This window comes from Crotalus tigris, unplaced genomic scaffold (genome assembly GCF_016545835.1).
Source record: "Crotalus tigris isolate CLP2741 ecotype Arizona unplaced genomic scaffold, ASM1654583v1 scf7180000024437.13266115, whole genome shotgun sequence".
NCBI lineage: Eukaryota > Metazoa > Chordata > Lepidosauria > Squamata > Viperidae > Crotalus > Crotalus tigris.
The window spans coordinates 8867300-8888029 of NW_024100606.1; the positions used below are offsets into that span (position 1 = coordinate 8867300).

At 36.8% G+C, this 20730-nt stretch overlaps 1 protein-coding gene across 10 annotated transcripts in view; it reads left to right on the forward strand.

Moving 5' to 3' along the window:
* Positions 1-20730, forward strand: part of NEBL (nebulette) — a 241640-nt gene that overhangs the window by 149716 nt on the left and 71194 nt on the right. For 8 of the 10 annotated variants that reach the window (XM_039331496.1, XM_039331495.1, XM_039331489.1 and 5 more), the window contains exons 5-8: positions 12055-12165; positions 17464-17565; positions 18791-18892; positions 20571-20678. The exons of the other annotated variants lie outside the window; for them this stretch is intronic. In XM_039331496.1, coding sequence (XP_039187430.1) covers positions 12055-12165; positions 17464-17565; positions 18791-18892; positions 20571-20678 — 423 coding nt within the window. The remainder of the gene's footprint in view (positions 1-12054; positions 12166-17463; positions 17566-18790; positions 18893-20570; positions 20679-20730) is intronic. 10 annotated transcript variants of the gene reach the window in all.

Consider the following 20730-nt stretch of genomic DNA (forward strand, 5'->3'; position numbering starts at 1 on the left):
GAGGTTGGGGGGAAGATTGTTTTGTTTTTTGTAAAATGTCAAAATTTAATAAAAATTATCTTTGAAAAAAAAAATGTCGGCACAGGCACAACGGAGGGATGCTAGGATCTAAGTTCTCTTCCTCTGAGCAGTTAAATTATCAGCATGTTCCCTCCATAAATTAGCCGTCATATATCACATTATCCAATTAGTGTGAAGGTCAAAGGTTTTCTTCCTCTTTCTTTCCTAGGCTTTACCCCCACCCCTCTTCTGCTCTGTATTAACCCCATAAATACCAGACAGTTCTGCATATTGTCAAAAGCAAGAATATACAATATTTGCAGCATTGACATCCGGCCCCCCTTACAAGAAGGAAAGATCCTGTAAAGTAAACAAAAGCATATGTTAAGGGTTATCTTTCGGTTTGTTGGGGTGTTTCACATGAAACCTTTTGACCAATCTGTCAGCTTTCACTTCACTCGATTTCACCCAGGTGGCTTCAGACAACGGGTATCCCTTCCATTGCACTAGGTACTGCAATTTCCCTCTGAAGATTCTAGAGTCAAGAATATGTTTCACTTCATAGTGGGTCTGTCCCGCGACTACGAGGGGCCCAGGTGCCTTCTTCGGAGGAGGTCTTAAAGTGGAGCCCCGATAAGGCTTCAACAAGCTACAATGGAGGACTGGGTGAATTTTCCCTAAAAGTCTAGGGAGTTTTAGTTCTACTGTGACAGGGTTGATGATCCTTACTATGGGGAAAGGCCCCAAGAATTTAGGTCCCAATTTCTTGCTGGGTAATTTGAGTCGTAAATACTTAGTTGACAAGTAAATCATCTCCCCAACTTGGAGTGTTCTTTGGGGAGCCCTCTTTCTATCAGCCTGCTTTTTATAGGTTTCAAAAGTCTTTTTTAAAGCAGTTTTTGTGTTTTTCCAAACTTCTTCCCATCCCCTCACCCACTGATCAAGTGTCTGGGAAGCGGAGGACAACTGAGGATATTCAGGTATTGGGCTGAACTATTTTCCTGTGGCCACTCTGAAAGGCATGTAGCTGGTGCTGTGCACAGAATTATTGTATGCCACCTCCGCAAAAGGGAGGAGATCAGTCCAGTTCGTCTGTTGGTAAGAAACGTAGCATCTAAAATATTGCTCAACCATTTTGTTAGCGGCTTCTGCGGCCCCATTGGTGGCTGGATGAAAAGCAGATGATAAACCTTGAGATGATCCAATTAATTAAAGAAAACTTCTCCAAAACTTTGCTGTGAACTGCACCCCCCTGTCAAAAATTATTCGCTTAGGGGCGCCATGCAGCCGGTAGATATGTTTCAGGAACAATTTGGTTAGTCATTGGGCAGATGAGAGTCCTTTGCAGGCAATGAAATGAGCCTGCTTTGAGAACAGGTCTATTACAGTCCAGATGACAGTATTTCCACTATTTTTAGGTAGGTCTACGATAAAGTCCATAGCTATTTCTTCCCATGGTTGAGAAGGGTCTGCCATGGGTTGCAGTAACCCAGGGGTTTTCCCTGGGATTCTTTTCATTTTGGCACATACAGTACAACTTTTTACATAGTTTTCCACATCCTTTTTCAGCCCCAGCCACCAAAATTGCCGGCGGGTGAGGTGTAGGGTTTTCAAATATCCAAAGTGTCCAGCCTGTTTTGCATCGTGGCTGTGTTCGAGAGCAGTAAGATGGAGCGCTTCTGGTAAATATAGCTTTCCCCCTTTGTAAGCCAAGCCATCCCTGCATGTTAGGGAGGCTTGATTATCATTGGTTAGTGAGGAGCTCTCATTTTATTATCTTCGCCCCAGGGTCATCAGGATTGGGGACCCTGCGAGGTGTAAATTGAGCAGCCGTTTATGGATTGGGAATAATTGCCTCGTTAACCTCCTCTCGTTCACTTTTGTACTGGGGTAACTGGGATAACGCATCAGCTAGGAAGTTCTTTCCTCCTGGTATGTACTTTAGAGTGAAGTTGAAGCAGTTAAAATACTGTGCCCACTGAACTTGGTTTGGGGACAATTTGTGGGGAGTTTTCAGTGCTTCTAGATTTTTGTGATCTGTCCATACTTCAAATGGCACCTTGCTACCTTCTAGATAGTGTCGCCTGTTTAATAGCGTCCATCTAATCGCGAAGGCCTCTTTCTCCCAGATTGCCCATCTCTGCTCACTCTCGGTAAATTTCTTAGAGGTATAGGCGCAGGGTTGCAGGATCCCATTTTTGTTCTTTTGCAATAACACAGCTCCAACTGCCATATCGCTGGCATTGGCTTGAATCACAAAGGGTTCCCCTGGGCAGGGGTGCTTTAGAACCGTTTCAGCAGCAAATAGTCTCTTTAAATTCTCAAAACTGTTTGACAGCCCATTGTCCATGCTAGTGGTTGACCTGGTCGTGGTTTCCCTCCTCCTTTGCCTGTTTTGAGTAGTTCTGTGAGAGGTAGGGCAATCTTGGCAAAAGAGGGGATGAATTGACAATAAAAGTTGGCAAAAACCAGAAAGCTCTGGAGCTGTTTGGGGGCTGCCATTCAATTATAGTTTTCACCTTGGCTGGATCCATTTCAATACCCTCGTTGGAAATTCGGTAGCCAAGATAGTCTAATTGGGTTTGGTGAAATTCACACTTCGACAATTTGGCATAAAGCTTGGCGTTCAATAGTTTCTTTAATACTTTTCTCACCAGCTTTAAGTGATCAGTCATATTCGTGCTGTATATCAGGATATCATCAAGATACATCAAAACCTCTTTGTACAAGTGATCATGTAGGACCTCATTAATCAACTGCCTAAATACCGCTGGGGCCCCCTGTAGTCCAAATGTCATGACTTTGAACTGATAGCTCCCCATAGGACAATTGAAGGCAGTTTTCTACTCGTCCCCCTCTTTTATCCTCACTCGGTAATATGCCTCTCTCAGGTCTAATTTAGTGAAGACCTCCCCTTAGCCAGATGGGCTAATAAATCCTTTAGGAGGGGGAGGGGGTATTTATTTTCTACACTCACAGCATTGAGGCCCTTATACTCTCCGCAGAGACTCTTTGAACAACACAGGGGCTCCCATGGAAGATTTGACCCGTTCGATAAACCCCTCGCTAGGTTTTTGTTCGCGTATCACTGCATCTCCTCCATTTCGAGGGGGAGACATGGCATACATTCTTGGTCGTGGGAGTTTAACTTCGGGCACCAGTTCAATGGAGCAGTCATTGGGTCTGTGAGGGGGTAGGGCGTCACATTCCTTTTCACTAAATGCCTCCGCCAGGTCTCAGTATTCCTTGGGGATGACTGGTTTGCCTGGAAACAGTGAGGCAGCATGTGCGCTCGCTCATTGGGTGGCCTAAGATGTCCAGCAACATCTGTTGAATCAATAGGGGGATCAGGCCCTATAGGTAGTCTCACAGTTCTCATTCCTTTCTCCCACCAGATAAACGGCTTCCATTTGTCTAACCGGGCTAGTCCTAGGATCACTGCCTCAGTCATTTTCGGAGCCACCAGGAAGCGAATAAACTCCCAGTGTGCACCTATTTCTAGGTGTAAAGGCTCGATTAATTATGTGACAAGAGTCCCTCCCATCAGGGAGCCATTGGCTTCTCAAACCTCACTGGTTTGGAAAGCTGTTTTGCCCGTATGCCCATTTTCATGGCAAATGCCAGACTAATAATGCAGGGGTGCATCCCGAATCAATTAGTACATTTAAGTCCATTTGTGCCCCAGACTTAGGGATTATAAATTTGGCGGCCAGTGAAAAAGGCAGGATTTGTTGACTCACCATCGGGTCGTTTTCTCCTTCATCATTGCTGGCAAAGAAGGGTAGAGGAGGGGTGGGTCCACCTGGAGTCCCGGCGTCCTCCTGGGTGGGGGGTGTAACCCGGGTGACAGATTCCTGCGTGAGTCGGTTGGACTTTTCTCTCGTTAGCCGCTGAGCAGATTTCTTTCGCATTGCTGGTTCTGGTCTGCTCTGCAGTCGGGGGTAGGGGACTGGACAGGTGGCCGCTCGATGTCCTCCTTGTCCACACCGGAAACACTCGAAGGAAGGGCGTGTAGGTGGCCTGGGTCTCTCAGCCCTTGCAGTAGTTGAAGGCTTTCGTGGGGGTGATTGCTGTCTGGGTAGCTCTGATTGCTGCTCGGGTTCGTGTGGGGGAGGCTTCTTATAGCGAGAGAGCTTAACATCTAGCTTCACAGCTGTCTGGTACCACTTCACAGCTGTCTGGTACTTCTCTATAGATGCAGGCCTGAGAGAGGTGATGGTCTAATCCCTCGATGAAGTAATGGGTGAGGGACTGCTCAGGCCACCCCTCTATTCGACCTGCTATCTTGCGGAATTCTCGCACGTACTCCAGGGCAGGCCTCCCGGCTTGTTTTATTTTGTGAATTTGTCCTGCTGCTTTGAGGCCAATGGATGGGTCCTCCAATCGTTCTCTCAGTCTTAAGAGAAAGACGTGGGGATCTTTCAATTTGGGGGCTTGCTCGCTATATAGATTGTTCAGCTATTCAGATGCTTCTCCCTCCAGATTGGACGCAATGAGATCAACCATGGCCTCTGGTTCCAGATAGAGATAGGCCCAGCGATTCAAGTGAGAATGCACTTGGTTGAGGAAAAAAATCAGCTTCTCTGGGTCCCCTGCTTTGAAGGGTGGTGTGAACACAGGCTGCTGTGGCCCCCACTGGGGATGTTGCAGCTGGCCCCAACCTGGTTGCTGGTCCCACGGCTGCTGGGCCCTCTGCAGTTGATGTGGTGCCCCCAATTGCTGTTGGCCCCATCCTGCCTGCTGATTTATGGCCAGGGGTTGCACATTTGGGGGCTGTGGGCAATCTCCTTGCTGTGGCTGTTCTCCCACCAGCTGCTGATCTCCTGGTTTCTGTACCACCCCAAGGCATTGCAAGGCCTCTATTAGTTGTGGCAAGTTCAGAGGACATGGATCAGCCACCTGCTGGGAAACCCAATCTCCCCATTGCTGCAGAGGACTCAGACTGGGATTCTCTCTCTCTTCAGGGCTGGAGTCCCTGGCAGGCACATCTGCAATGGAAGAGCTATAGGTTTCACTTTGTAGGAATTAATTTCTGGTTTTCATTTCTGAGTTTTGAAATCTTTCCATTGACTCACCCACAACTGTGTTATCTGTCCATTCTGCTTTTGAAGTCTTTGCTCTCAGCTGGGAAATCTGCCAAATTCCTCTGTCCTCCGGCTTGCTGGCTGTCGCTTCCCCCCCCCCCGGGGAAACTGTTGCAGCCATGGGGCTGGCCTCAGGCAATCTTTCTCCATAATGAGATCTCCCCCGAATCTTTACCAGCTCCTCTCAACCTAGAGGCAGTGGATGGAGTTTGGGACCCCAGGTCGTTTGAAAAAAATGTGGGATCCTAGTATGTTGTTATGGTTCTGGCTAATGAAACATTTCAAAGAACTTCCAGGCATTATTTTTCTAAAAGTCTTTTATTGTTACAAAATGTTGGCACAGGCACAACGGAGGGATGCTAGGATCTAAGTTCTCTTCCTCTGAGCAGTTAAATTATCAGCATGTTCCCTCCCTAAATTAGCCGTCATATATCACATTATCCAATTAGTGTGAAGGTCAAAGGTTTTCTTCTTTCTTTCCCGGGCTTTACCCCCACCCCCCTTCTGCTCTGTATTAACCCCATAGATACCAGAGAGTTCTGCATATTGTCAAAAGCAGGAATATACTATATTTGCAGCATTGACACCCACCCCATCCTGCCTGCTCTACCCCTCCCTGCCTGTCCCACCCCCGCTCTGCCTCTCCCTCATCCTGCCTGCCCACAGGGCCACTCATCGCCTCCATGGCCCATCCCAGATCACCCAGGCGGCCCAGCAGTGCCATGGGAGCTATGCCTCCACCCGGGCCCACAGCATCAGCTGCGCATGACAGGGCATGAGGGCGGAGTCTTGTCCCTGCTGCCTGGCTGCCATGTCCTTGGCTGCGCTGCTCCGCCTGGGCTGTGCCCTGCAGTGACTCTCCTCTGGGGCGGCTGCTGGTGAAGGGGCAACAAGGGAAGGCGGGGATGGGTGACAGTGCGTGTTCCCACAGAGAGAGCTCTGAGTACTGCCTCTGGCATGCGTGCCATAGGTTCGCCACCACTGGTCTAATGCGTAGTCTAAAATTAATTACATAGCACATGTTGGCACAAAGAAGACGATAGATAGAGTCAATGGAAAACATGTATTGGCAATAGAGAGATAAAAAATCATTCTGTGCTAACATTTTGTGGTCATCTGGAATTTTTCAACCCAGGTATAGGAAAAGTCCATCATGAGAAGCAACCAAGAAAAATATTTAATGATAGTAGAAAATCTTTCTATGGTTAAGATTAGTTAAGCAAACCTAGCAAACAGCTATGTTAGGCTATAAGAATATAGAAATAGGAGGGAGAGAGTCTTGAATATATGGATAATGAGTCTGTGTTAGTTATAGCAGAGGTCAGAAAAGCCATTCTAGAGTTATAGAACAGAGAATCAACACTAATGGGAAATTTCTACCTTCAAAAATCAGCAACCAAGAAGTGATACTATTCATTATGGAAGTAGAGGGGAACGTATTTAAATCCTGCCTCTTGAAAATTACAAGTTCTTAATGGCTGGTATTTACATTTAAATACTCTTAGATTTTTTTAAAATGTTAGTTGCTAATGGATGTTTCAAGTCTTTACTAAGAAAAAACTTAACTAAAAGTGCATTCTGATTATGTGTTGTTTTTAATTATCATGTTTTGTATTGTCAACATGTTTTGTTTTTCTTTTTTTTTTATTGAATTTTTTTTAAAAGTTTTACAAAAAACAAAAAAACAACAAAAAATAAAACAACCCTCACCCAAACCCTCCCAAACCACCCCCCTCCATCCCCCCGAGCTTCCCAGAGCTGAATATAGGCTTAATTAAAATTTAAAAAATTCTAAAAAAAATTAATCAACTTATAAGGTAATTAACAATAAAATATATATAACAATAAAAACATATGCATTAAAAAAATACTTAGAAAAGAAAGAAAAAAAGAAAAAAAGAAATAAAGGAAAAGAAAAGAAAGAAAGAATACAATCTATAAAATATCAAATTTAAATACAAGTTATGAAAAAGCTAAATGGTATTTTTTTATAGCCAATTTATATTGTATGAAATTTATCCATTTTTCCCATACGGCAAAAAATTTCTCTTGTGATTGCTCCTTTTAAAAAGCCGAAATCTTTGCCATTTCCGCCAGATAAGAAACTTTAAAAAACCACTCTTGCAAGGTAGGCAAAGATTCCTTCTTCCAATATTGCCCTACTAACAGCCTTGCGGCTGTAATTAAATTTAACATCAATATAATCTCTTTAGTATCACAATCAGTAACAATACCTAACAAAAATAATTGTGGGGTAAATTTTACCCTCCTTCTAAAAATTCTTTGAATATTCCACCATATCTTAATCCAAAAAGCTTTTATGTTTTTACACGACCACCAGATATGATAGTAAGTAGCATCCAAACATCCACATCTCCAACATTTAGGCTGTAAGTCAGGATACATACGAGACATTTTTTGTGGATCAAGTTGCCATCTATAAAACATTTTATAAAAATTCTCCCTTAAGTTCTGGGCTTGCGTAAATTTAACATTTCTCACCCAGATAATTTCCCAGGTATCCAATAGAACTGGTTCACCAAAATTTTGTGCCCATTTAATCATACAATCTTTGATTAATTCTGATTCTGAATCCAGTTCCACTAGAACCCCGTAAATTCTCTTAATATGAGTTCGCCTTTGATCTTTTACTTGTTTAAAGAGATTCTCATCTTCTCTAAGCAAGCCTGTATTGCTATCCATCTTCCATCTATCCACTATTTGTCTATATTGAAACCATGAATATATAATATTTTTTTGTACTAAATCTTCCAAAGATTTTAACTGCCAATTTTGACCATCCCATTTAAGTAATTGTGTATAAGAGACCCTATCCATTTTAACTCCTCTCCTTATCCCCTCTATCGCATGCCCGGGTATAGCCCATAATGGTATTTTAAAATCACTTTTATAATATTTCCTCCAAACCCGAAGTAGAGGAGTCCTTATAATATGAGATTTAAAAACCTGATCCACATTTTTATTAAAAATTAGATAGGCATGCCATCCAAAAAGTAAATCCCAACCCTCCAAATGGAGTATTTCTACATTTGTTAAGTTTACCCAATCACTAATTAATGTTAAAACCACAGCATCATAATATAATTTCAAATTCGGTACCTTGAGTCCACCTCTCTCACGGAAGTCCTGCAAAATTTTGAGCTTTACCTTTCTTCCCTGCCCAAATAAATTTATTAATACCTTTCTGCCATTCATTTAAATTAACCTCATTCTTTAAAATGGGTAGCATTTGAAATAAGAAAAGAAATTTTGGTAAAACATTCATTTTAATCACTGCAATTCTTCCCATAAGAGATAACTGTAACTTCTCCCAATTCTTCAAGTCTTTCTGTACCCTGACCCACAGCCTTTCATAATTATATTTATACAATTTTGCATTAGAAACAGACAGAGTGACCCCCAAATATTTTATCTTATCAATAACCTCAAAATCAGTCAAATTAACCAAAATCTGCTTATCCAGATTAGTCATATTTTTAGGTAATATTTTAGTCTTATTATTATTAATTTTAAAACCTGAAACCCGTCCATATTGATAAATCAATTGTAATAACTTTACTGCAGAATAGGTAGGTTGAGACAAAGTAACCACCAAGTCATCTGCAAAAGCTCTTAACTTATATTCTTTTTTGTTTACTTCTATTCCTTTTATTTCCTGCGACTCTCGAATTTTAATCAGCAAAATTTCCAATGTTAAAACAAACAATAACGGTGACAATGGACATCCCTGTCTTGTACCTTTTTCTATTGCAAAAACCTCTGACAAGCCCCCATTAACAATAATTTATGCTCTTTGTTTTTGATATATAGAACCAAAAGCTTGTATTATTTTTTCTCCAAAGTTCATCTCCTCAATTACTCTTAGCATAAACTGCCAATTCAATTGGTCAAAAGCTTTTTCAGCATCTAAAAATATCAGCCCAGCAGAAATTTGGTTATTTTTTCTAAATATTCTAATAAATTAATAACTTGTCTAACATTATTTTTCATATACCTACCAGTTATAAAACCCGATTGATCCTTATGTATAAGCTGATGCAAAACCCTCATAAGCCTATTCGCTAAAATTTTTGTAAAAATCTTATAATCTACATTTAAGAGGGATATAATTCTTTGGTAAGGTAAGATCTTGATCCTCTTTTGGAATCAAAGATATAAAAGCGCTGCGCCATGACGGAGGAATCTCTGAACCCTGTAATATGTTATTAAAAAGCTCACATAAAGGTTGGGTCATCTCTTCTACTAGTTTTTCTTGAAATTTAATTATCCAGAAAAAATTCTTGATAGATTGTCATAACCACTGCAATAAATCAATACAAATCAAGGATGCATGTTACATGTAAAAGATAATTATTTTGCATCTTTTCTGATTTGGAGCTAAAAGGAATATTATAGAAAGAGTATATATATAATAAAGCCAAAAATAATTCTAGAAACAAACATAATATCTTCCTGCAGAAACAGTGGATGCATTATTATATTGGCAGAAATTAAATCAGCTGAAAGGCAGTCTTGTAGGCAGCAGAAAGTAATCTACTACCAAAGCAAAAAGAAAAATCAAGGAAACTGTAGATGAGATGTTTGAATTTCAAAATGAAGAAATTAATTTATGATCAGGATAACTATGATTATTTATTCTAAATCACCAGACAACTAATACATTTTTGTTGGAAATTATATGTAGGATAATTCTATGCCGTTTCATGAAATAAAATCTTATGTTTTGGGATTGTTATGATGTTAAACAAAGTAACCTTTCTTTAACTGACTTACTGATTGGTAGCAAAATCCTAAAGGTTTTATGCAATAACACCAGGATACAGTTTTTATCCTTATGGCACTCTCAGATTGTGGGAATTTTGGGTACTGTAGGCTCAGTACAATTGGAGACAACAGGCTGCAGGAAGCAGCAAACCATTGCCACAATCATTACCTTCTCTTTGCTTCATTTTGCTTTGCTTTCCCCTTCCCTTCCCTTCCCTTCCCTCCCTCCCTCCTCCTCCTCCGCCTTTCCCGAGGATGAACTTTTCTGCTATTTAAAAAACTAAATAAACAAGTTTCTTGCTTCCCTGAAAACATTCTAAAAATATCATAGGCGAGGCGAAGCTTTTTTTTTTTTTAAATGAAGAAACGAATGGACAGTGTGGTAAAAGACTTAGCTTATACATCATTTTGGCAGAAAATTCCAGTGGTTGTTTCTTACTGAACACAATGACCCAAGAAAAATAGAAAAAAAATGGCCTGCTCAGTGGGTTCTTTAAAAAAAAAAAATCTTTAGGCACTTGGCAGATGTGCTTGAAGCAATTTTTTTTTGTTTATGAAGTTGATGAATCTTAAGTTACAAACTCAGTATCCAAGATAATAGTGATACCCCATCTCTGATACTTATCTTTATAGTAGATTTTCTTTTCTCAGACACAGTTTATATGTCAAAGCAATAATATCCTATATTAGTTAGTCATGGTTCCGACTAATGAAATTATACTTTTGTTTTTGCATTTTGCATTTGTATTACCTTGTACAAGTTCCTTGAAAGTTGCATATAATTACCCTGGATTTAAGCTGGGATAACCTTGAGTTATTGCACATCATTTTGCAGTTATGTCTCCAAATAGATCGGAGATGGGCAAATTATACTCCAAGAGTGCATTTCAAATGGTGATTAAATCCCTCTTCAACTAATCAGTTGAGAACTTTTCCCCATTGGTGGGAAGGAAGGGAGAAACCCAAAGTTAATATCTATAGATTCTTTATATATATGTGTAAGTTAAACAATAAATGAATAAATAAGTTGAGAATCAATTAAATTTAAATTAACCAATTGAGTGCAGAGCAGATTCACCCACATATTTGATTGTATTGAAGTTTTAGGCTATAATTCTTTTTTAATGTACTTAAATATTTATTTTCTTTAATAAAAAACAAAATAATAATAAACTATAAGTAAAAAATCCAAAACATGAGAAAAAGGAAAGGGAAAACCCCAAGATATATTATCTTATAAAAATGGCTCACTTTAAATAAAGTATTAAATATTTACCATACAAGTAATATTTTTCAGTTCTTCCATTATATTGAAGATAACAGCTGGTAGGTAAGTTAGCTGAGTTGAAGGATGTAGGCTGGGAAGGTTTTTCAGAAGCCTGAGTGGGTAGGAAGGTAGCTTCCTGGGAGATATAGGATGATAGAATACCTACTAAAATTCATGATGCTGGAAAGATTAATTAGGTGAGTAAACACTTCTTGAATATATTGTGACACCTTCTCCCACGCAGATTCTTGCCTCAGTCAGCGCTTCCCAATTGATAGAACAATTTGAAAAAAAGATCCTTCAGTAGTCTTATGATGACTGTTATAGGGCTGTCTTATAATTAGCCTCTGGAAAGGGACCGAACAATAGAAAGGATTTTTAGATTTAACAGAGACTTCTTTTATCCAAATGGTCCATTAAAATTCAGATTTTCTTATAATTCAATATCACATTGACATAACATCTTTACATTCCATTGCTTTTCCCAAAACCGTGTTAATAAATGTATATAGCTTAAACCAAAATGAGATAATAGTGGCGAATCCCATATAATAGGTATAATAGGTGTTCTCCCTACATTTTAAATTTCTAGCATAGCATGCTTACTTTAGTGTAGGCTACAGCAGAATTTGTTTCTAACAAGCATGCATAGCTCAGTTACATGGGCCTCTCAGTTTTGATCATCATAGATTGTCAGGATTAAAGTTTAAAACTATTATTTATATAAGTTTATATAAAGTAATTTGTATTCTGAGTTTATGAAATTTATAAAGTAGCTTGGGTTTGAAAGAAAAATCCTAGAGATTTATAAAATGAATGTATGAAAGTTTTTCCCCTTATCTCAGTAATAAAGAGAAAACTTGGTCTGTAATTTATCTTGATTTTTGCATGCATATTAATAATATTTATCATTTTTAGGTTCTTTACAAGAAAAAATATGATGCTGAGAAAGGAACATCGAATTATGCACATATGAAGGAACTTCCAGATGTTAAGCATGCCATGGAAGTTAATAAACACCAGAGTAATGTGAGTATTTTCTCAGCTTAAATAATTAGTTTCTTGTGTGTATTTTAAATGAAATATTTTAGTATTTGACAGATTGGTGAGTAAATAATTGTCTTTTGTGTGATTATTTACATTGTGATTTAGCAGTGTCTTTACATTGGAAAAACATGTGGATGACTTAAACACTAATAATTAACAACTTGTACATAGATGTGGAAGATATGATAAAATACATTCAAGATAATGTATATTTTATCTATTTGAAACGTTTACAAACATTTATTTGGTGTGAGTTCTTGTACCAGCTTTACCTATCATAAAGTTACCAGATTTATAATCTGCAAAGTTATGTGAGAAAGAAAGAAAGAAAGAAAGAAAGAAAGATCAGCAAGACACCTCTTTTTAACTAGCCATAGTTAGCCATAGAATTGGAACTGGCTGTAGAAATCCCTCTCTGTCAAACTTTTTTACTCTTAGGATGGTTTTCCTACTATTGTGTCACAATTTGTTTTGCTGTAATTTAAGAGCAGCGTATTTTATGCTCTGGCATAACAGATAGGTCTTGACTTTCTGTTCAATATCTGATCAGGGTTTGAAAATTGCTGTCATATTTTTCTCTCAGTCATCTTTTCTCAACATACTTCGTTTCTATAATTTTCAAATTTTCAGTCCCTTGATCATACTCATTTCCCTTCTTTGCATCTATTCTGAACTTTCTCTGAATCTCTTTTTAATGCAAGCAAGGATTAGATGTATCACACTTAGGCTGAGTATGGCAAATATAGATTATACGATATTTTCTATGATAATCTGAAACTATGTTTTGATAATCCAGGTGCAGGACTGGATGCCATAGCACACCAGTTGATACTTCAGTCTACTTTGAAGATGACCTTTTAAAAAAGGCTTTCCAATATGAGAAGACAAAATTATGGTGTTGTTGGATATGTTGCAATTCTAATCAACATTCCAAATTCAGAGTTATATAAAAAAGTAAAATTTAACAGATAAGAATTTTATTGATTTTTTTTTAAAATGGCCATATCTAAACCTGCATCATAATTTTTTTAAAAAAAATTCATGATGTCAGTCATTTTGTCATGTATCACAGAAATAGTTCAAAATTATTGTATATTGGAATGTAAGTAAGTTCTAGTGAACTTCATGAGACTTTTTTTTATTAATGTAGTTAATTATACTGAATATGTTTAGTCTGAAAGACTCCTGGAGTAGTTTACAAATCATTAATAAAAAATTAGCATTTATTCCCCAGGATCTCAATTTAAAAAATAGTACGCAAGATGAAAAATAATTGGTGGGAAAACAAAAAGAAAAACCTTCAGATATCAATTTTAATTGTATGTACATTGTACAATGATAAAATAAAATTAAAATACAATGCTATATAATACAATGAATTGAATCAGACTACTGAAAACAAAAGGACAAGTTAAATACAGAAGAAGTTAAGTCATATTGATTCCAGTGGACTTATTCTGTGAAGATTGGATTTAACACATTTAGTAAAAATGCATTGGGTTGGGGAAGTAGGATAACTTTGTGTCTTATTCATCAGTAGAACAGGATGGCTACATAATGTGAATCATAACATAATGTGAATCATCTAATATCCTGCTAAATCAATTCAGCATAAGTCACTGCAGAAGCTACATGTAAATGAGATTATTGAACTATTTCTTCATTATTAAAATAAGAATTATATTTTATAATCTAATATTTGGAGTTGAAAAATTCTTTCCCCCCCAAAGGATGTCTGTCATTTTATGAAAATATTTTTGTATTCCTGCTTTTTATTTCTGAAGTACATCATGATTTATTGTTAGATTTATGAGGAATACCACACGATATAAAAATTTGTTACAAATAAATAGTGTATAATGTCTAAGTGTTATAACTTAATGATGAACTATAACAGAGATCTCAAATTAGTCAAATATAGTTTTGACTGCTAGGAATAGATTATTTTAGTCAATATACTATATTTACCGAAAAGCCATTTGTCACTATTAAATTAATATTCTCAAATCTATATTAGCAATAGCAATAGCACTTAGACTTATATATGGCTTCATAGTGCTTTACAGCCCTCTCTAAGCGGTTTACAGAATCAGCATATTGTTTCCAACAATATGGGTTTTCATTTTACCAATCTCAGAAGGATGGAAATCTGAATCAACCTTGAACTGGTGAGGAATAAACTCCTGGCAGTGATTTGAATTAGCCTGCGATACTGCATTCTGATCACTGTGCTACCACGGCTCCTAAATTATACCATGTTTCCCCGAAAATAAGACCCACCCCAAAAATATACTGATTTTGTGGAGTGATTTTGTCCGGTAGGCCTACCCCAAAAATAAGCCAAGGGTGGTTGGGCATGGCCAGCACAAGAGGCGGCAAGTGTGCAGAAGCCGATGGTGTCCAGCAGCAGCTGCATCCCACCAGCCCATTGGCACAGTGCAGGTAAATCCGAGTCCAGAGGCAGGGGGAGGCAGGCGATCTGGACATGCTGTATGGCTGCTTGGCTCACGGGAGGCTCGTGGGGGGCTTGCATGGTGGCACTGACAGCAGACAGAGGCATAGGGAGGAGGCAGGTAATTTTGGTGCATCTGCAGGCAAGCTAAGAGGCAGTGGGACTGAATGGGTGGTGTGTTGGGATAGCCTGCCTCCCCCATGCCTCTGCTTTCGCCTGCTGCTGATGCTGCCATGCAAGCCTCCCATGAGCCAGGCGGCCACACAGCATGTCCAGATTGCCTATTTCCCCCTGTGCCTCCGGCCCTACCACACACTTTTTGCCCAGAGGGAGACTAGAAACTTCATCTGCTTGCAAATGGAGCGATTTGTCTGGGCACCTATGGGGCACCTGGAAATGGAGCAATTAGTTTCAAAGAGCCCATTTGCAAGCAGATGAACCTTCCAGTCTACATCTGGGCAAAAAGTGTTTGGGCACCTACGGAGCGCTTGGGAATGGAGCAAGTCGTTCCGTTTCCAAGTGCCCCATAGACTCCCAAACAGTTTTTGTGCGGATGGAGAAATCACAAGAGACTGGAAGCTTTGTCTGCTGGCAAATGAGGCTCTTTGAAATGGAGCTAATTGCTCCGTTTCAAAGTGCCCCCTTTGCAAGTAGACGAGGCTTCAATTCTCCATCATTTCTCCATCTGGGCGAAAAGTGCGTCTGCCCTGGGAAGCCCTGTAAGCCATTGCGGCTGCAGGCAAGAAGATGGTGGGAGGAAGTGGGGTGGTGGATGCAAAATAAGACATCCCCGAAAATACAATATGCAAACATTTTTGTACCATGTTTTAAGTGATCAAGAGGATGGCACTTTTCACAGTGGGCCAAAATATTTGATAACAGCATGTTGTTGTTCTGATCTGAACCTTGTGATATTTACTGAAGGACTGAAAATCCATACTCTTTGTCAATCTTTATTTTGTTCCATGTTTTCCTTATTTTCAATGAGGTATAGCAATGTGCAAACTATGTATGAAAGACATTTTAAAAAATAAATGTTTTTCTCCAACATAAATATATCTTCACCCAAGGGCCAGAAGAGTAATAATTCACAGGTAGAAAATATTGAAATAAACTGTACATTAAATCTGATGAAATAACAACTGTATGATTTTTTTTACCATCTCATCTCTATTAAATTAACCACACCATCTTATTTCAATTACTTAATTTATAATAAATAAATAGTAATCTTACTATTTTATTTTATTTACATTACAGATAAATAGTAATCTGTCACGGGAGTACCATAAGATAAATATTTGCTGTAGATTTCACTATAAGATTGGCATTTTTCTCTGGGTTTGCACCTGATTACTTCAATCTTAATTGAAGTCCAGATATTAAGTTTTAATTTACAATTTATATGGAAGATGAGTACCCTTCAAGAACTCTGTTTCTGCTTCCCTTATAATACTGATTTCATCTCATCAAATTTTATGCACTATTACTAATTTCCAGGGCCTTAGACCTACTTTTGGATTCATTCTAGGAAATTACTTCAGTAGTTTGTACCCCTGTAGTGAATGGGACACTTTTTAATACATAATACGTGTCATTTTAATCTTATTTCATCTTAATTTTTTAAAAAATATTAGAAATTCATGAACATAGCAGTTGCTTCCCCCATTAAAATCTACACTGGACACTGTAATACTCTACTTTACTTTGGAAAAAGCTTTATTTATGAGATTTTCTTAACAGAGATGATACATTATTGTTAATATTTAATTTTACACTGAGTTAATTCATTAAAGTAGTCACATTTTTTTTCCAGAACTTGTGCAGAAGTGGAACAAATAGTAAAAAAATTCTGTCCTGGTGGTTTCATGAAATCTAAGTAATTTCCTCAAAATCATTTATTGAAATATGCACAGCCCTAATACAAATTAATATAGTTCAGAAAAAAATGATATCCTTGTTGAAGCAGCTGCCTTTGCATCTAATAACACAGTTGTTTCTATGTGTGAGTGCAGATGAAAGAAAACCGAAAAAATAGAAAATGCATTCAACATGGTTATCAAATTAATTAAATAAAACTAACAGAAATATAGACTGAACAAGAAGAGGGAGAATCTGTTTTTCCTGAAAATGTTGGGAAGCACCCAGCCAAGTAGAGAAGGAGGATGAAGCACGGAGTTAGTCTAGAGTTACTGTGTAGGCCAGAACTGGTCCTCCCTGAATTCATTGGAGCCTTATTTAATTGTTGCCAAGAGAGAGCTGGTAGACTGGGGAGATTCCTGTATTATAGATGGAACATAATAAAGTAGTTCCACACTACTACAGACATATGGGTCTGGTTATTTGCACTTGACTGAAAAGTATCCATCTTTTTCTAGTGCTGAAATGGCAGTGGTAATGAAGTGGCAGGTAATTCTAGAGTCTTGTTCTTACTAAGGGCTTGATTAATTACTAAGCTATTACAGAATGAAGAGGTTTGAAACAGAATATTTTAAAACTCTTACATACAACATACGCACAGTATTAAGATAGCACTCTCACCTTGAACTATGCCTAGAAACCTGAAGCTAAGCCAATTTAGCTGTTTCAGAATTATCAACAAATGATATTTGCTATCATCTCAAACAATGCATTCTAATGTTTTTAATATACAGCAATTTCATCTTGTTTTTAACATAGATGTATTATTTTATAATATAAATCAACATTTATTTGTCCTACCAGTGCATAATAAAATAATGTTAATAAACAGCATTTTATGTTAGTATATTATTATGTTTCTAACAGAGCTGGTTATAATAAGGCATTCATAATATTTTATTTTACAGGTGTCATATAAAAAAGATCTCCAGGATATTCACAAATATACTGAAGTTTCCAATAGACCAGATATAATGATGGCAACAAAGCTAACAAAGCTAATAAGCAATGTATGACATTTCTTACAATTTTTTTTTGAAAAGACACAGTTATCATATTAACATTTTGGTACAGATTAACAACGATAATTAAACTTAGTAACTGAAACTCTAGACTTGCATTCAGATTAATGATAATAATGTGAAAGTGGACTAATATCAGTAATGTATTCCATTTTAAACACTCTAAATATTGTTCCAACATATCTTACTTCTTGCTAGTACTTTTAAAATATTTGTATAATCTTTTGAACAGTTATATGTCTGAGAATAAAACATTTATTAATACAGAACATTGAATATTGCATCCTAACTTCCTTTAATACATTTGTTTAATTGGCCCTTTTTAAAAAAATGTGTTAATAATTTCCTAAATTTTCTTACAGTTTCATTCATTGACTCACCTAATCTTAGGTTTTAAAGATATATGTGTACATAAATATACAGCTGATTAACATAGCATTAAACAGTCATTAATTCTGCTAGATCTTGTTTGTGTTTTTAATATTGTACTAGAATTTGTAATGCAATTTATTAGAAATGTTTTTCTTCCATAAAAGATATTTCTTTTTATCTTACTTTACTCTTAAATTTGAGAATTGCTTTTCAGTTGGTGGTATTACTTTATTCTTGAAGGTGCCACTGGGGTTGCTATTTTCTGTTACACATTTTCCTTTCATAATAGAGTCTCTTTGACTATCTGCTGTTCTCATTCTGAAAAAGCTCCATAGAACATCTTTTACATTGCCTTCTGCTGGCTCGTTTTTGATATTACTTTCTCCAAAGAGTGAGTAGTCTAGTGGAGAGGGAATTATATAGTTAAAAGATCATTCACATCCATCGCTTAGCTCTTTTCATAACTTTTCATGACAAAATAGAAGAATGTGGGATATTCTGCATGTGGATTGCACTGTTTCATTTATTCTGAAAGAAATTTCAAAAGCAATTTTTTATTTTTATCAGATTGAGTGAAAATTGATAAGAAATTGTTCATGAAGATTTTTTTTAGCAAGGCAATAGAGTTTTGCCAATATATAAATTATATGTAAAAAATAGAAGGTGACAACATTTGAGGAGAGATTTATTTTGTTGCTATGGTTAAACAAGATAAAAAATCTTTTTTTTTTCTTGTCTATCTTTTACTATCCATATACAATTCTATGTCAATCCTGTTTTGTCTTTTTCCCAGCAAGTTAAATGATGACTAGTATTAATATATCTACATTTTATTTTGAAGGCTGAATATACAAAAGGAAAACAAGAAATGAGCAAAGAGCCAACTGTACTTGGAAGACTAGACTTTAACCATGCTCAGAAAGTATCCAAGTTGTTAAGTCAAGTAAGGTTTTGATGGATTTTTTGTTCAGCAGAAATATATTTTTCTCAACCATAAAATCAATGTTTTCTTTTTAAGTTGTAATTTTTTTAAAAAATGCATGAAAAATAAGGCCTCAGTAACTTTTTAAAATTTTGTTGTGAAAAAAATGCATTCAACTGACACTATTGAGAAACAATAGCAGCAGCTCACAAACAGATAATAAATCTCAGTTTTGTTATAGAAAGTGATCTGTTTACAATATTTTCATGTGCTCCACATAGTATGTGGTATGCTGGGTTGTGTTTGGTGCTGAATTTTGTTATTGCAAATGTTTTTAAAAAATTGTATTGAAAACAGGGAATAATTTTAGTAGAGATGAATTCTCAATACAGCCATTAACCTAAAAAGAATGACTTGACTTTATATCATGATATATGACACCAAATAATACTAATCCAATATGAAGGATTCTTCAAATCAGAAAATTGGAATAAAATGATATTTTATAATTAAGCTCAAGACAGTTTTTTGGAAAGGCAAACTAAATTCATTAAGTCAAAACATCTCAGGGAAATCAGGTTGCTTGTAGCTGATATAATTCTCTAGATCTCTAGATATTTTTTTTTCTCAGAGAAAAAGCAGTGTGATGGGGGGGGGTTTGAAAAAATATAATTAAAAGTGGTGACTATGGGACAGATATTTGATTGCTTAAATGTTATGCACAATTACTATTTTTTACTGAATCTTGATCAGCCAGAAATCTTGGCCCAAATTTAGTAAAATGACAAACTGATTATATCCTGTAGTACAGGGGTGTCAAACTGGTGGCCCGTGGGCCAGGTACGTTATGCGCAGGCCACGGCCACCTGGCTCTGCAAATGCTTCATGATACATCATGTGATGCAATCAAATTTGACACCCATGCTGTAGTAGATAGATTATACTTAGGACAGTTAGCTCAGTTCTCATCTTGTAAATTGACAATTAAACAAATTAAACAGATAGTTTCAATTTGAAAACTGCAGATAATTATTTATTTTGAATTCAATAAATATTAATACATATAATATGCTTATTGCCAATCAAGTTTTTAAACAATCTGAATTACTGCAACAGCAACAATATATTCAATTAAAACATAATTTGATTTCATAGTTCAGACCAGACACTTTAGCAGCTTCTGAACCTTGCAAATTATTATCAGCACTGAAGTATATTTCTGATTCAACAACAGTTTCTTTCATAGACATCTTGGGTAACATATAAAAATGGTTCATTGTCAATGTCATTATACTGAAAGTGAAAAATAATGGAGGCGACATTTAAAAATCCACATCTGTTTGTTTTAGGCTTAAATATGTGAAAGTGATTTGAATTCTATACTAGGAATTTGGAATTTATCATTATATGAAGAACTACATATTTATCATGAATGGGACATTTTAAAAATGTTATTCTTTTATAGTGTCACCCCTGATATACATGTCCCCTTTCTTTGTAAGTAGAACAAGTTTTTTAGTGATATAACCAAAAAAAAATGATCAGTATTATTCTATGTAATCAAAGTTTAACACCACTAATTTTTCCTTTTGATACCCTTTTATTCTTTTCAGTATGCTAAAGTAATATAAATAAAATAATAATAAATATCTGAATTCTTCAGAAATATATTATTTATAGTGATATATTTATTTCCTAGGTTAAATATAAAGAACAGCTTATTAAAGAAATGAAGAATAATTGCTTCAATCCTCTTGAAAGTGCTTTTTTCAAGCAAGCTCAACTGGCTTCTGTATTGGCAAGTGATGTAAGTGGATTTTTTTGGAAGGGGGGGGAACATTTCACTACATTTCTTGTAG